The 15,600-nt window shown below is 39.2% G+C and overlaps 1 protein-coding gene across 1 annotated transcript in view; it reads left to right on the forward strand.

The window, feature by feature from the left end:
- The window catches only part of LOC127580830 (high mobility group protein HMG-I/HMG-Y-like), a 67,663-nt gene that overhangs the window by 22,942 nt on the left and 29,121 nt on the right, over positions 1–15,600 (forward strand). Inside the window, exon 5 of the mRNA XM_052034755.1 lies at positions 5,962–6,012. Coding sequence (XP_051890715.1) covers positions 5,962–6,012 — 51 coding nt within the window. The remainder of the gene's footprint in view (positions 1–5,961; positions 6,013–15,600) is intronic.

A 15,600-nucleotide genomic window follows, 5' to 3' on the forward strand; every position in this document is an offset into this window, starting at 1 on the left:
CCGTGTGGTGGGGGTTGTGGGGCAACATAAATGAGCTTGATTTATGATCATGTCCTTATTTGACGTCCAGCCATGTTTATTCATCTGATCGAAATTATTCTCTTCTTCAGACAGTATGAGCTTTGATGCCAATTGTAGCTCCCCTATCCTATTCTAGCTGAGCTACAATATCTTGGGGTTTAAACTTGGGATCTTATGGTACAGTACATTATCCATCATCGTTGTAAGCAATGAATTATGGACATGTTTAATGTAGGGGTTTTTTTTGTTCACCCTTTGGGTAATACTTGAGTGTAACCCATTTTGTTTTCTGAGCGTTGCAAAACCTTTTGGAAGGATACAGTATGGCAATCAGCACCCCTATTTAAACTTCCTTTTGTATAGTGGCAGGGAAAGTTTATCATGACAAAGTAGAGACTTTGTGAAGGGAAGGGATTAGTGAGAATCTGTAACTGCCATAACCAGGAAGATGAGGTTTTCTCCCCCTCTTTCCCTTTCCATCTGATATATTCCATTTACAGCATGGGATGATGGAGGGTAAAGTACACTAATTATCAAAGAATAGCTTGCTGAACTAGGGGAATGTTTTGCTCATGCCCTTTGTTTTATATTGTGTATCACCCATTCAAAAACCCTAAACCAATGTTCAACATTGGGACAGCAGCAAAAGCCCTAATATTGCTCCTAGGATGGGGAGAGGGGTAGTAATGCCCCGTGGTTTCAGGCTGCTATTATGCATTTTTGACATACTGTTAATTGTACTATTAGCAGGTTGATTCATTGTATTCTCATGATGTCAGAAACTGCCCAAACGTTTGGTAAATTGAAACCTTAAAATTGTGTCTATCTGCGATATGTCAGGTTAATTTACCTTCTTCTAATTGATGACCTCTTAAGAAATTGCAGTCCTTTATCCCGAAAATATTGGGGAGTAAACTAAATCACTGTAGTGACTATTGTTGCAGACTCCACACACATTCCTCTAATATGGAGGTGTCTTCAACACAGAGAAGGAAATTAGCATGCAGTAATCCAGCTGAAGATGTCCTTGTGGCAATCCAAGAGAGAGGCAATGTTCCCCCTGTAGCTAGCATCCATAGGATAGAAAGGCATCTTCAAGAGCTCCAGGGAGAAGTCATGAGGGAATTGGTGGGGATACAAAGGCCTGGAGGATACAAAGCTCTGGAGGACACCATTAACACTGCGCAGCTAGATATCCACCAAATTATTCAAGAAACCTGAATAAGGTTGGCACTCGGAAGGAAGGTTGGGAGGTATGCAGGCATGAATAGACACAAGTCCTTCTGAAATTGTTTGCAGGTATGAGGCTTGTAAATCCCACCTGCTATTTTTAAATGACAGTGCAACTTGATTTTACTGTATGCACTTATTTATTTTGTGCTCACCCCTCATCCTACCTCATTAGAATTTATTGATTGAACAAACTACTTGTTGTATTCTCCAGTGATGAAGAGTTTTTAATTATTCCCCTCCCCTGCATAATATGCTGTTTACAGGCTCAACTGTGTCTTTTGTTTTTCTGCCCTCTTCCAATTACTATAAAACATGGAAGTTTTTGAATTTTTTTATACGATCACAATTATTTGGAGCCTTCCTTGTCATGCTATCAATTAAAAGTGTGTTTCTCTTTGACGTTAAAAGTCTGCAGCATTTTTTGAAAGGGACTGTCTGAATTGATAGTAACAAGAATGCAGCCTTTTAAGAGACTGGTGTTCTCTCTGTTTTCCCCTGAGCATTCAAAACACTGTCATTTGCAGTATGAAAGTAAGAGAGTAGCTTTTTTAAAAAAAAGTCTAAATACTTAAGAGTTATTAATCAGTAAAGGCACGGCTTGGCTCCAGCACAATAAAGTGCACAATAAAGATGGCATTCCCCGAAATCTTGTACAATTCCAGATGATAATGTAGTTAGTGACACCTTCACCCTATCAAGCAGAGTACTCTGCATCTTTCCGTAAAAATAGTCTACATTTGGATGTAGTTCTTTATATCCTGGCCTAGAAATTCAATCTTGCAGTGCTTTTTGTTTTCCCTTGAGTATTATGCAATTGGAAATTGACCTGCCCTTTCTTGAATGAATTGTGATAATGACCATTTACAGGTTGTATCACTTCACTGTGAAAATTTAATCAGACACTTCTAGGCTTTATCACCTTGTGTCCTAACATATTTTCAGTCTCGGGTGCACGGGATGATGTCATTCCTTATGTAGTGCTCCTTTTGTTGCATTGTGAAGAATTTAAACAAAGTTGTCCCAATGCACACTGGACTGGGACACTGCCCCTAATCCCCTGCTTGATGTCACTACTGACCACCTAATCCTGTCCTTTCTCTCCCTTTCCTTGCCCCAAATGTGCTTGTAATGAAATTGGTCTTGGGTTCTTAAATGTCTGTTGACCGTGTTTTGAAATAGGGGAAACTGAGTCAATAAATTTATAGGAATACATCAGAATAAGTATGAAAGTGACATGGAACTGAGCTAAGACTGAACTGTGATCAGTCTTCAAGAAGTTTCCTGTAGTTCAAAAATATATAATCACTATACAGTATTAAACAAATGCTCGAATGATCCCGATGCTGCCTAACTTGAATGATAAGCTCTTAATGAGAAAATTTTAAAAAATGGAGGAAACAAAAAGAGCAGTGACAAACATATAGATTTTAAATTCTTTTATCTTCTAGTTTGATTGCTGGTCTAAGCCAGGCTGCTTTTAAATCCTTCTTGGTAAGGAAATGAAGGCTTATTTAATTATTCATTCAGGAAATAAAGGTGCTTCACTTCCCTCGTTTCAGGACTCGTAGTGCTCATTTTCTAACTTGTTTTCTCTTCTTTCCTTGGTCTCCCCAGTTTTTTCTTAAATTCCCTGGATTAGGAGGAAACAGCAGCCATCACATCACACCAGATCATTTCTAATTGTCTCACTACTTTCAGCATGGTTAAGTCTGCCTATCTGTTGCAAGCCTTCCATAAAATAAACAAGTCATCACTGAAATGAATGAGAATTGTAAAATGTCAAAACTTTTTTGACCAACCGAGAAATGTGAGGGCCTTGGTATCAGTGACACTGTTAAGAAAACTCTTGCGGAATATGAGGGCTTATCTCCCAGAATGAAATTGGCAACTTACAAAGGGAAGTTGTGGGGAGGTAATATTACCTGAGATCAAATTGAGGGGTGAGCAATATTTAGAAATGTTGGATACTTGGCAACATCGGAATGTTAAATAAATATCTTTTGAAACTGCGTGAACATTGATGCTGCTCACTGGATTTTAAATAATCCATATAATGGTTATAATTAAGTAAGATAATGGCTAATAACTCAGCCAACCCCTAACTTCAAAGACTATGAACTCTATTAAATCAATAGCAATTAACTTCTTAGAGACCCACATCAATTGCAAGATAGGCTTTGTGGTCAAGATGTCTGATAATTTTGTTTTATGCAGGATATACTGTCGTAATGACTGGTTTGTTATCTTAATCCTGCTGGTGACCCAAAATGATAAACCACAGAAAGCTGCCTTGTGCATTGGTTTTCCTGCTTGTGGTTTTCAGTGGAACAAATTTTGTTAATCAGCTTTGATTTTTGTACCACACACATGTAGAATTAAAGGAAGTCTTGACCATTTGAGGACAAATACAATGTTTGCATTTAAAATTGGTTTGAAGTAGGAGAATTGTTGTAATTTTCATTGTGACTAGACTGAGTCCACATATGTTCAAAAAATTTTAATAAGTTAAAAGGTTTGGGTAGAGGCACAGGAAGATCTGGAAAGCTTTATCAAACAATTAATATGGGCCAAATGGTGACTCCTTTACTGTAAAATTCACTGACTCTTTTTACCTCCTTAATTCCCACATTCTTGTTACTTTATTTTCTATATTAACTTTTTTCCATGATTTTTGTTTTTATTTGTCCAGATTATTTTTGTCTGCTATATATCATTTAAATTTAACTTTCTATTTTGGCAAATATATTTTAATGAATGTTTATAATTCAGAAGCAAAATGATTTATTAAGTTTATGTTAAGTCCAGTAAAACTGCTGCCTGGGTGTGTGGAAAGTGCAATTATGTCTTTTATTCTTTTCTGCACAGAGACATCATGCAGTCTGTAGCCATACATTTGCCAAAAGTGAACACAAGAAGTGACATTATAGTTGTGTGAGTGGTTGCTGAAACTCTTTCCTAATATGGGACTTATACTGACCAAAACATTCCTGAAAAATTTGACCTCAAGTTTGGAAGACTGACCTTTGTGAAAATTCTGTTTCTCACACCAGCTGAAATAAAAACACATGGCTGGTGTAGAGTTATGGACTTGTTTAGGACGAGGATTGGCTTGTGTAAACTGAAATCCTTGTACAGGTCCTCCCCAGGTTATGAGCATCAGACTTGCGTACAGCCTGTATGTACAAACGAGTGTTTGGGAGACCAGTGGGATGGATTTGCTGCCTGCTGCAGGGCTGCAGGCACCTTCTGTCGTGTGGGAACTCAGTTTGCAGCAATACTGAATGGCTGAGTTAAATGCTCTGGTTGCAAACAGTTCTCAGGAATGAAACCCTGTCGTAACCTGGGAGGACCTGTACCGAGCAGAAAGAGTATTTTATTCCTATTATTCTAGGCTGGATTCATTCTCCACAAAATATTGATTTAACAACACCAGCAGTCTGCCAGTCCCTCTCACCACACTACATTGACAATGAGTATTATTAACAAGTAAAATTAACAAGTAATTTAATTCCAAAGAACATCTTTGCTAAACCTAACACAACATGTGAAAGTAAACATTCTCCAAGAAAAATCAATTGATAACAACCAGAAATGGAAGACCTTTCTGATTATTTTTCTTTCTCCTAGGGGATTGAAATCAACAAAGGCACTTCAGTAGCTTGCATAGCTTAGAATGAAAATTGAATATGGGCCATTCATTTCTCCATGTTTTACCACAGAATGTTGCCTGGATTTGGAGTTTATTAGCTATAAGGAGAGGTTGGATGAACTTGGATGGTTTTCTGTGGAGTGTTTGAGGCTGAGGGGTGACCTGAGAGACTTGTATAAGATTATGAGCGCCATAGATAGTCGGAGTCTTTTTCCCATTATGGAAGTGTCCAGTATTAGAAGGCATATATTTAAGGTGAGGGGGGGGGGGCAAAGTTTAAAGATGTATAGGCTTTTTTGACATGCCTAGAACATGGTGCTAAGAGGAGGTGGTAGAAGCAGATACGATTGCAATGTTTAAGAGGCATTTGGACAGACGTGAATGGGCTGGGAGTAGAGGGATGTGCACCTCCACTTCCACAGCTCTCTGGGGTAGAAAATTCCAAAGAATCAGGTCTGATTCTTTCAAGGTTGCTTCTTCTTCACCGCTGACTGGAAAATCTGGGCTATTACCAGCTCCGTCCATATTTTGCCCATGCTGACTTTGAAATTCTCATCCATCTCTTTTGTCACTCAAGGACTGGCATTTTCAACATATGTCATCAGGAGCCCTCCTCCAGTTTAAAGTCAGGGTAATTTGTCACCTTTACGTTCAGCAGCCTCTATTTCCTCCCATTCTGAATATTCTAATTTAAAGTCTTTGTTTAGAAATGTCTTCACAACCTTGCTACATTCTACATTCTCCTACAATACTGTTTTCAAACTTACATTCTCTATTCTACTATTCATTTACTGCTGCTCTGGTAACAGAATCAATTTCCTAAACCACCACCCCCATCTTTTCCCCATTTTCAAACTCTCTCAAGGACACAGCCATTGGTTTCTATCTTTGGACACCCATATTTATTGCCTGGTTTGTGAAACATTTTTGCTGCATTACAATTGCTGTACAAGTTTGAGCTATCTTTGTAATGGCTCTGTGAAAAATGAATAAATTAGCAAACAAAAGTTACACCTTCTTTGGTTTGCATGTTAACTATATTTTCCATGGAATTCCAGAAAACTGAAACCACAGGAGCAAAAAAGCCCAGAGGTAGACCAAGAAAAAGGGTAAGGATTTTGTTTTAATGCAGGAGCATTTCTACACTAACAACTTCTTGTCTGTTTTTTAAAAAAACATTGTTTTAACTCACTTGGGTACTGTTGCTTTCTTAAAGGCATGTAAGTTTATGTTACACCTTCAAAAGTTTAATTTTCCATTGCATGTAGAATAATTATTAATACAATGGCACCTGTCATGCAAGAGCTGATTTGTTTAGGTATGAAGTTATTTATTATATGTTATGTCATGTCTGCTCTGCTTATCACATACCTGCCACTTAAGGAAAAAGTAAAAGCATCTGTGAGATTAACCAAATGGTTAGCTTGATTTAACAGTCAGGTACTACCACTGGCTGGCAATGAATTGAAGTCAACTAAGTTTGCTTAATACTTCTGGCTCATCCTGTTTTCATTTTACCTACTAATTAACTCGATTTTATCTTAAAAGTTCCTTTGCTTTCTGGATATGTTGTTTTTTTTTTGTGCAAAGGAATCATTAGATGGAACATTTGGTTCCATTGTAGGCACAGTTTGGGTATCAGGAGTGTCACTTCTGTTCAAAAATGGCATACAGTATGCGTATACAAAGAGAAATACACAATGGGTAGGATTGTGCTGAGGGGTTAAGATAGTAAGAGTTATATATTTGCAATTTCTGCGACTTGTAATTCATAAGAAAAATATGGGACAAGGGTCAGGTGGGACGGGAGGAGAAGATTTACAATGACAATTCCACCTTGTTTCTATGGCTTCAACTTCACCACTGGCCATTGCTGTTCCAATGTTGGCGAGTACAATGTCCTCCCTGATGGAAGGACAGCCCCCACCTAAGTTAACTGCTGATTTTACCAACTGTTGTGCTGCACTTTGTTCTTGAAGATGGAAGTGTGTTCATTGAGTTTTGTACAATCTGTTTGGTTGATGTGCCTGTCATGATGATAAAGCTGTTATTGTGTTGCAAACTGACATGTGGGTGGCTTTTCTCAGCATTGCATGCGAGGTTGGGGATGGAGCTAATGAACGTTAGTATGAATGTTGTTTAATGGATATTGTTGATGGATGAATAAAAGGGGTGTGCCATATCGTGTGTTGCTAGTAATGTGATTGATTAGTATTTGATGAAACATTTGCTGATCTTGATGATATATCCAGATTTGTTTGGAAGATGATCTGGTCATCTCTCTCTTTTCCACCTCCTCCACCAAGACCTATAGAAAATCTTAGAGGCCACGTTCCTCCATGTTATGCCATTGTTGTAGTAAAGCATTTTCCGCTGTCTGCCAAATATTCTCAGAATCTGGGGGTCATTTGCAAATTATGTTAACTGTTATTATTGCTACTATAGGCACTAACTGAAATCATTCCTGACCACTAACCTGAATTGCTCCTAACAAGTTGAAATTAAACTGTAGGTGAATTGTTCTTTTTGTTCTTGCACTGAACATCCTTTTGGGCTACAAAGCCACATAACCATTTAGTTTTATACTGTTACATTGGGTCTCATGCTACAAATGAGGATTGATCTGAAACTTGCATGGTGGGATACATAGTGTACAGGAGTGGATCAGATGCCTTTTGTTTAGTGAAGGAGTTGAGCTATTTAGGACAATAGGATTTTAAAAGCAATATTCAAATACAATGAAATTTCACTATTTAATGAAACAAAACTTGAAGGACAGAAATTGCTGGTGTGGGGAGAGAACCAGGGATCAGTTGAACAGGATGAGACCCATAAGACAAGAAGACTATTTAAAGCAATTGCTTAAAAACCGGATGGAGATGAAGGAAGAAAAGGAGCTTCATCCCATACAATGGTGATCGAAAGAAGGATGTTAAACATTTGGTATAATTGTTGATTGATATTTTGCACTGTCAGAATTCAGTTTTTTTTCATGTAGGTGCTAAGAATTTTGCACCTGAAATTCAATTGCAGGATGTTATAACAAAATTTCTGTAGTGAACTGATCATGTTACCACTTTTGTCTTGAAGTTAGAAGTTTAGCTTCCAAGTGCTCCATTCATCTGATGTGCTAACGGATACCTGGACTCCATTTCCCAAAATTCACTTGCATGCCCAAGGTCCAGATAGACCATTTGTGTTGAAGCAAGCCTTCACGTTGAATGTGAGGCCTGCTTTGGGGAAACAAATGGGATCTGCCTGAGTTGGTCCCTGTATGTAGAGTCTCTTGCTGATTACCAGATGCAGGTAGGTGTATTTTCATTTAAAACATTACTCCTAGCTGTGACCTTCCCTCAGGGTACCTTGCTATCTGACCACAAACCTGTTGCTAAATCCATCCTGACAGTTAATCATAATGCTCACCTACTGACCTGAATTGACCTGACCTGATCCTCAATTTCTTTCCCTTGCTGTATACACTCTCTCAAGCCTTTCTCAACCATCACTGCCATCCTGACCCCAATAGTAATGTCAGCAGGTCAGATGTGCAGGTATCTATTTCATACGCTGCCTGGGACATCTTGTACTCTGTAGAATGTTGCAGTAGATTATCCTTGCACAAAAAAAAGTATTGGTCTGCTGCCCATACATGAAATGTGCCTTTACCATGGAAATCCCATTCCTGAAGTTGGCTTATTTTGTCTTGTGTATGTGGCTTAGTGAGCCCACCTTGTACAATTTTTCTTACTGCTGACTTCAAAATTGAAATCTGTTTCGCTGTTGTGGTTCTTTTGTGAATTAAACTTGCGTAGTGCAAAAAGCTTGAAGATAGAAGTGATAATGCAAGTGAAACTAATTGTATTGGTGAGCTAATTGTATTGGTGAGTTGCTTTTTGGGGAAAAAAGATATCTTCCCTCTGGAAGAACTGACTCTGACGCTGCTAATCTCTGTTCACTGGAAAGCAGGGGACTTTCTTCTTTTTTAAGCAGTGACTTCTTTACCAGCTGTAATGTTATAGCTATAACTTTGTATCTTAACCACCCACCACGTATGCTGACATAAGTTGGGTAAGCATAAGTGCTTCAAGAATATAAGAAGAGAAATGCAAACTGGTATTTGATAGTTGAACAAATAGTAATGCATCATGGTAAATTATCACCCTGTAGTTTTAAAAATGAATGTTTCATAGCCTGCTTCTGTGTTGGGCTGTTAACAAAACAGTTCGGTGCCAATCAAATTTGTAACCAGCGATCTACCACAGGCAGCAATTCTGGTAGGTGGAGCAGTAACCTCCGACTTGCTGCATGTTGCATGAGGCAGTTGTTGATGTGGCAGGCTTATTTCAATGGTTCATGCAGGGATCAACCCACAAATCCTTGCAACTGAGAATAAACCATTCATTGAATAGGGTGGTAAATCTTGTAATTGACAGAGCCTTCTGTGATGCAAGGCTTCAGCAATGAAATGGCCAAGAAGCTTTGATAGCTGGCTAATTCACTTACTTCCCTGTTTAGCCATTTATTGAAATTGCCAAATACTTTAAAAATAAAAACTACTTGCATTGTTTTAAAAAATATTTTAAAAATTAAATTGTTTATAAAACAAAAGCATTCAGAAACTCAAACCATTGAAATAAACTCTCAAAAAATTTGTTTAGTAGTACCTATGCTTAACCTTGCAGCTGTACTCCATTGAAATTAATAGAGAAGAACTTATCTGTGCCAAATTTGACCTTGTTTCTGAATGTTGTACTTAAATTTTATCTCCCTGCATCTGTTTATTAAGCCTCTCATCTTTCTATTATAGTCTTTTTCTGCCAATGCAGCAATCTATGTCTTTATCCAAATATTAGGACATTATTTGTAATGGTTTATACTCCTTCAATCCTCCATCTCAAATTCCGCAAGTAATGTGTGAGCCCCCCCAGATCTGTGAAGTTAAACCCAGCAGTTTCAGTCGAGTCTATGTTGTAGGGTTACCACTCACTTGACATCTCTTGGGAAAACTTGAATCTGGCTGTTGTGTGGAGAGTTGCTAAGACTCTCAAAGGCTTTGAGAATCTCTTCCAGCATCTTATTGGTAGGCTTGGTACAGCAACATCTCTTTTGTTTTCTCCTTGTGATAAACAGTTACAAACTCAATACAGAGAAAACTTCATGCCCCATGCATTTAGCAAGTTACTTGCTCAAAGTTCAGGTGTTGCGATGGTGTTATTTTCCCATCCTCCAACATGTAGGTCAATAGTGTACTACACACTGGAAGAGAACCATATCAGGCACTCTGGACATGATTGCATGCCCACTATATGCTATCTTAATGAGGTTTTATTTATTTTGATCCAATCATGGATTTGTTGGCACCACTTTTCTAGCAGATGGATTCCAAATTGCATATTACAAAGATTGCTGTAGGAGAAAGAAGCTTGAAGTGTTTCTTGAAAGCAGGTCAGCATTCTAATCATAACCAGACTGAAGGTCAAAATAATGTGCTTTGGATGCTGTCTGATTATCATGTTGGGTTATGCTGACCTCATTAGTTTGTTGTTATTTTTATTACAAGACTCCTTGCAACATTCTGTGGGTTCATGTAATAAGGTGTATTTGAGCTACTTGCATGCCTGCATGGTGGTTGTCTTCCATGCTGACTTCTGAACTTAATGCTTACGTTTATTGTATCACCAAGTGATAGCAGTAGATGGTGCTGTATTTCTTTTCCCCTCTGTGCGTGATGGAAGATCGCAGTAACTTTGAGCATCTACGTGAGGCTGAGGAATTGAATGTCAGACTGCATTTGTGGAACAATATCGCAAATGACCGACAACAATGTGTCCTTGACATCAAGGTAGCATTTCGTAGAATGAGGCATCAAGGCAGTGGAATTGAATTCCTTAAGGTAGTGTCTTTGGCGCGACCATCAATGACCCTCCTTCCCATGATATGATCAGAAGTATAAGATAAGATTTATTTATTAGTCACATGTACATCGAAACACACAGTGAAATGCACCTCTTTGCATAGAGTGTTCTGGGGGCAGCCTGCAAGTGTCGCCACGCTTTCGGCGCTAACGTAGTATGCCCACAACTTCCTAACCCATATGTCTTTGGAATGTGGGAGGAAACTGGAGCACCCGGAGGAAACTCACGCAGACACGGGGGGAACGTACAAACTCCTTACGGACAGTGACCGGAATCGAACCTGGGTCACAGGCGCTGTAATAGCGTTACTCTAACCGCTACACTACCGTGCCTGCGAATAACCGTGGGGTTATTCACTGATGATTGCATGATGTTCAATTCCATTTGCAACTCCTCAACAAACAGGGCAATCCATTTTACATGCAACAAAACTTAAATGGTATTCAGGCATAGGCCGATGAGTAGCAAGTAATGTTCATGACACAAAAATACAAGACAATCACCACCTCTGACAAGAGGAAAGTCCAACCACCAACCCTTGACATTCATTGGGATTGCCATCTCTAAGTCTATGATCATCAACATCTTGGAGATCATCATTGATCATAAACTCAGCTGGACCAGCCACATAAATTCTGTGGCTGTAAGAGTTGGTATTGGTATTGGTTTATTATTGTCACTTGTAGTGAGGTACAGTGAAAAGCTTGTCTTACAAACCGATCGTACAGGTCAGTTCATTACACAGTGCAGTTACACTGAGTCACTACGGAGTGCATAGATGTAGTACAGGTAAAAACAATAACAGTACAGAGTAAAGTGTCACAGCTACAGAGAAAGTGCAGTGCAATAAGGTGTGAGGTCACGACAAGGTAGATCATGAGGTCATAGTCCATCTCATGGTCAGAAGCTAGGTATCCTATGTGACTGGCATTGGCTGTGACTCACCAAAGGCTTTTTGTCCCGACGGTATATTTCAGTGTTTTATGAAATATTTGTCTGGTTGAATGCAGTTCCACCAATACTTGGGAAGCTCAAAGCCATTAGGACAAAGCAGCCTGTTTGATTTCTACCTCATCAACCATCATTTACATATATTCTCTCCACCAGTGGAACTCAGTGGCTGCATTGTGTACCATCTAAACCAATGCCTTGCAGTTACTTTCCAGGATGCTCCAAAAGTACCTCCCAAACCTGCAAACGCTACCACCAAGACAAACAAGGGGAACAAGCACATGGGAAGTGAATGTATTGTCACCAAATTTGTGAATGGCGCACGTGCGAGTCAGATGAGCCACAAGGAAGATATAGACAGTTTACTGAGAGATATTGCTAGGTTGGGTGAGTGGGTGAAACATTGGCAAATTGAGTATAATGTAGAAACATGTTCAGTTTACTTTGGAGAGAAGAATAAAAAAATAGTATTTAAATGGAGGAAACTGCAGCACAAAGGGATTTGGAGGTCCTCATTCAAGAAACACAGAAAGCTAGCATATAGGTAGAGCAGGTAATCAAGAAGGTTAACAAAATGTTGGCTTTTATTTCGAAGGGTTGGGAGTATAAACATATGGAAGTTTTACTCTGTGCAAGGTACTTCTGAGACCATAAGTAGAATCCTTCCTACAATTTTAGTCTCTCTGCTTAAGGAAGGATATATTATCATTGGAAGCAGTGTGGATAAGGTTCAGCAGGGTGATCCCATGCATGGAGGGATTGCCCTACTAGAAAAGGTTGAACCAGTTGGGTATGCACTCACTGAGGTTTAGAAGAATGAGAAGTGATCTTATTAAAATATTTAAGATTCTTAGTAGCTTTCCAGGATAAATGCTGAGAAGATGCTTCCCTTTATGGGAGGGTTTAGGATCAGAGAGTGTAGTTTTAGGAAAAGAAGTGCCCACTTAAGACTTAAAATGAAGAAGAAATTCTTCTCTCAAGGGATTGAGTATTTGAATTCCTTGCCTCAAAAAGCTGTGAAGATTAAATCCTCAATTATATTCAAAGCTGATCAGCTAGGAAATGAAAGGTAATAGGGATGGGGTGGGAAAGTGCATGGGAGGAAAGTTGGACCTGCTATGATCTTTATGGCTTCAGGAGTCGAATGGCCTACTCTGGTCCTACTTATAGTTTTATGGCCTTCATCACCTGCGGGTTCCCTTCCAAGTCTCATGGCCTCCTAACTTAGAAGTATATCACCATTCCTGCATTGTTCCAGGCTGAACATCCTGAAGTCCCTACCCAATAACAATGTGGAAATACCTCCATTAGTGATTCAGGAAGGCAGCTCATCACCTCCTCAAGGGCAATAAATGCTGGCCTTGGCATGGTTATCTAAATCCTTAAACAAAAAAAAATAACATTGCATCAGTAACTGTTTTCCTTGTGATGGGTAAGTTTGTACCCAGCTCTTTGGCACCTGCTCCTGATATTAGTTGTAGCTTTCATCTGATTCCACAGTCTTATTAGAGTTTATCCATAGTGTCACCTGGTGGAAAGGGCACATCTCTCTTCCTCCTCAGCTCCTTACCTACGCCTTCAGTTCAGTTTGCAGTGGCGGAGGTTACCAGCTCCCATGTTACGTAAGAATGTCAGAATATTAGGAGGAGGATCAAGAGTAGGCCATTCAGTCCCTCACTGCTATTCAGTGTTCATAGTTTATCTCATTCCTCACTTTCTATTCTAATACCATAGATGTTTGGATATTAAGTTAATCAGTCTTTGTCTTTGATACTCAATGACTGAGTATCCACAGCCCTCTTTGGTGGGGAATTCCAAAGATTTAATACTTTTGGGTGAAGAAATTTTTCTCTGTCCTGCATGGCTGACCTCTTATTTTGAAGCTGTGAACTCTGGTTCCATGGGCCAAAGGGCCCGTTTCCATGCTGTATGACTGACGCTACGACTAAAACTCCAATAATTGAACATCCAATTGTTCAGAACTCCTGATGGTCCACCAGCTGACTCACTTATTAGTCGGGAATATGAGCTGATGGTCCACAGTAGCAGGATGTGTTTCCATGCTGTATCTCTCTATGATTCTATGACTATAAACTAGAAGGTATAGGTTTAAGATGAGAGGGGAAAGATTTAAAAGGGACCTGAAGGGCAACTTCTTCACACAGATTAGTGCATCTAGGAGTGAGCTGCCAGAGAAAGTAATTGAGGCAGGTAAAGTAATGACATCTAAAAGACATTTGAATAATTATACGGACAGGAACGGTTTAGAGGGATATGGGCAAATGGGACTAGCTTAGGTGGGCACCCTTGGTCAGTATGGATGAGATAGACCAAAGGGCCTGTTTCTGTGCTGTATGACTCTTATGACTAAACCCATGTTGACTGTTCAAACCTATTATTATTTTCTTAGTCTCATATTAACGTTTTCTCAGTGCTTCCTCATTTATATGATGCAAGTATGCTGATGATTCCAGACTTTTCTGTACTACTGTTGGAGTGGTCTAAAGTTTTATTTTGTTTTCTCTCTCTCTCTCTCTCTCTCTCTCTCTCCTTCCTTAAAAAGTGGTGTTACATCTTCTGCCTTCCAAACTGTGGGTACTATTCTAGAATTTATGGAATTTTGGAAGATGACAACCAGTGCATTCATTATCTCCTCAAAACACCCAGGATGTGGTTCTGTTATTTTCCAGGTTTGGGTGCCTTCCACAATGCATTCAGTTACTTCCTTACAGCCATAATGCTAATGAGAGGCGAAGGCTACCTTTAAGTAACATTGACTGGGTGAAGTGGCGCTAATCACTCTCCAGTTTGTTCGTCCTGCTGTGTATGCACTCATTCAACATCATCGTTAGTGCTGGCTGCATGCTGAAATCATTTAAATGAGGTGGCACCACAAGCTTGGCTTACTGCCTGCATCTGAAGCAAAGGGTACATTAATAAGTACTGCGATTCCCTTGCCAATGCAGAAGTCAATTTTGCCCCCAGACTCATAGAGGGGGCCTACATGGGGCATCGGTTTTCAAAGTTTCAGTTAAAAAAATCAGTCTGGGAACCTCTGTGCTGGAGCAAGAATAATATACAGTGTTATTCTTAACTATTCTTTACAGCTAGCATATTTGGTAATTAAAACAGATCCAAATTCCTGTTCTGCTACTGTTCTGCTAACTCTAAGCATGATGATCTTACTTTCCACTTTCAAGCTAATCAGCAACCACAAAATTGTGAGGAATGTTTTTTAGGAAGTAACTGAATTATAATCCCTTTGGCAAATCTTAGTTTGTGACCATTATGCAGCACTATTGTGAAGTCCTCAAAGTTTCAGGATGAGTACACCTGCAGAATAGATTCAGCTACAATTCAGAAAGCACACTAGGACTCTGAAGCTACCAGGTGTTCTCTGAAGACAAAGGGGAAAAAATTGTCTGACTGCCCTATGGTTAGATATAGGCTTGTTCTGAGCAATTGTTTGATGTCGCAAGTGCCTCAAGCAATTTTAAACTCCCTTTTTTTTGGTGCAGAAGCTGATGTAGGTTAGTAAGGAATCATGGTATTTATAGAATTTTATGGCACAGTTGAAAACTTGTCCTCTGCTGCTATGTCGGCTCACTGAAGGAGTAATCTATTTACTCCCATTCCTTTACCCTTTTCTTGTCAACTTTTTTTTGCCTGTTTACCACTTCTCTTTAAAAGCTCCTAGATTCTGCTTCCCTGACTGTTCTCTTAACTTGACCTGCTTGGTTTTTCTGATGATCTTACAATTTGTATTCTGAGTGCTGACCTACCAAGAAGTGGAAATATATTTTCTCTGTTTACTAAATAGATGCCTCTCAT

Source organism: Pristis pectinata, chromosome 20, assembly GCF_009764475.1.
Source record: "Pristis pectinata isolate sPriPec2 chromosome 20, sPriPec2.1.pri, whole genome shotgun sequence".
Taxonomy (NCBI): Eukaryota; Metazoa; Chordata; class Chondrichthyes; order Rhinopristiformes; family Pristidae; genus Pristis; species Pristis pectinata.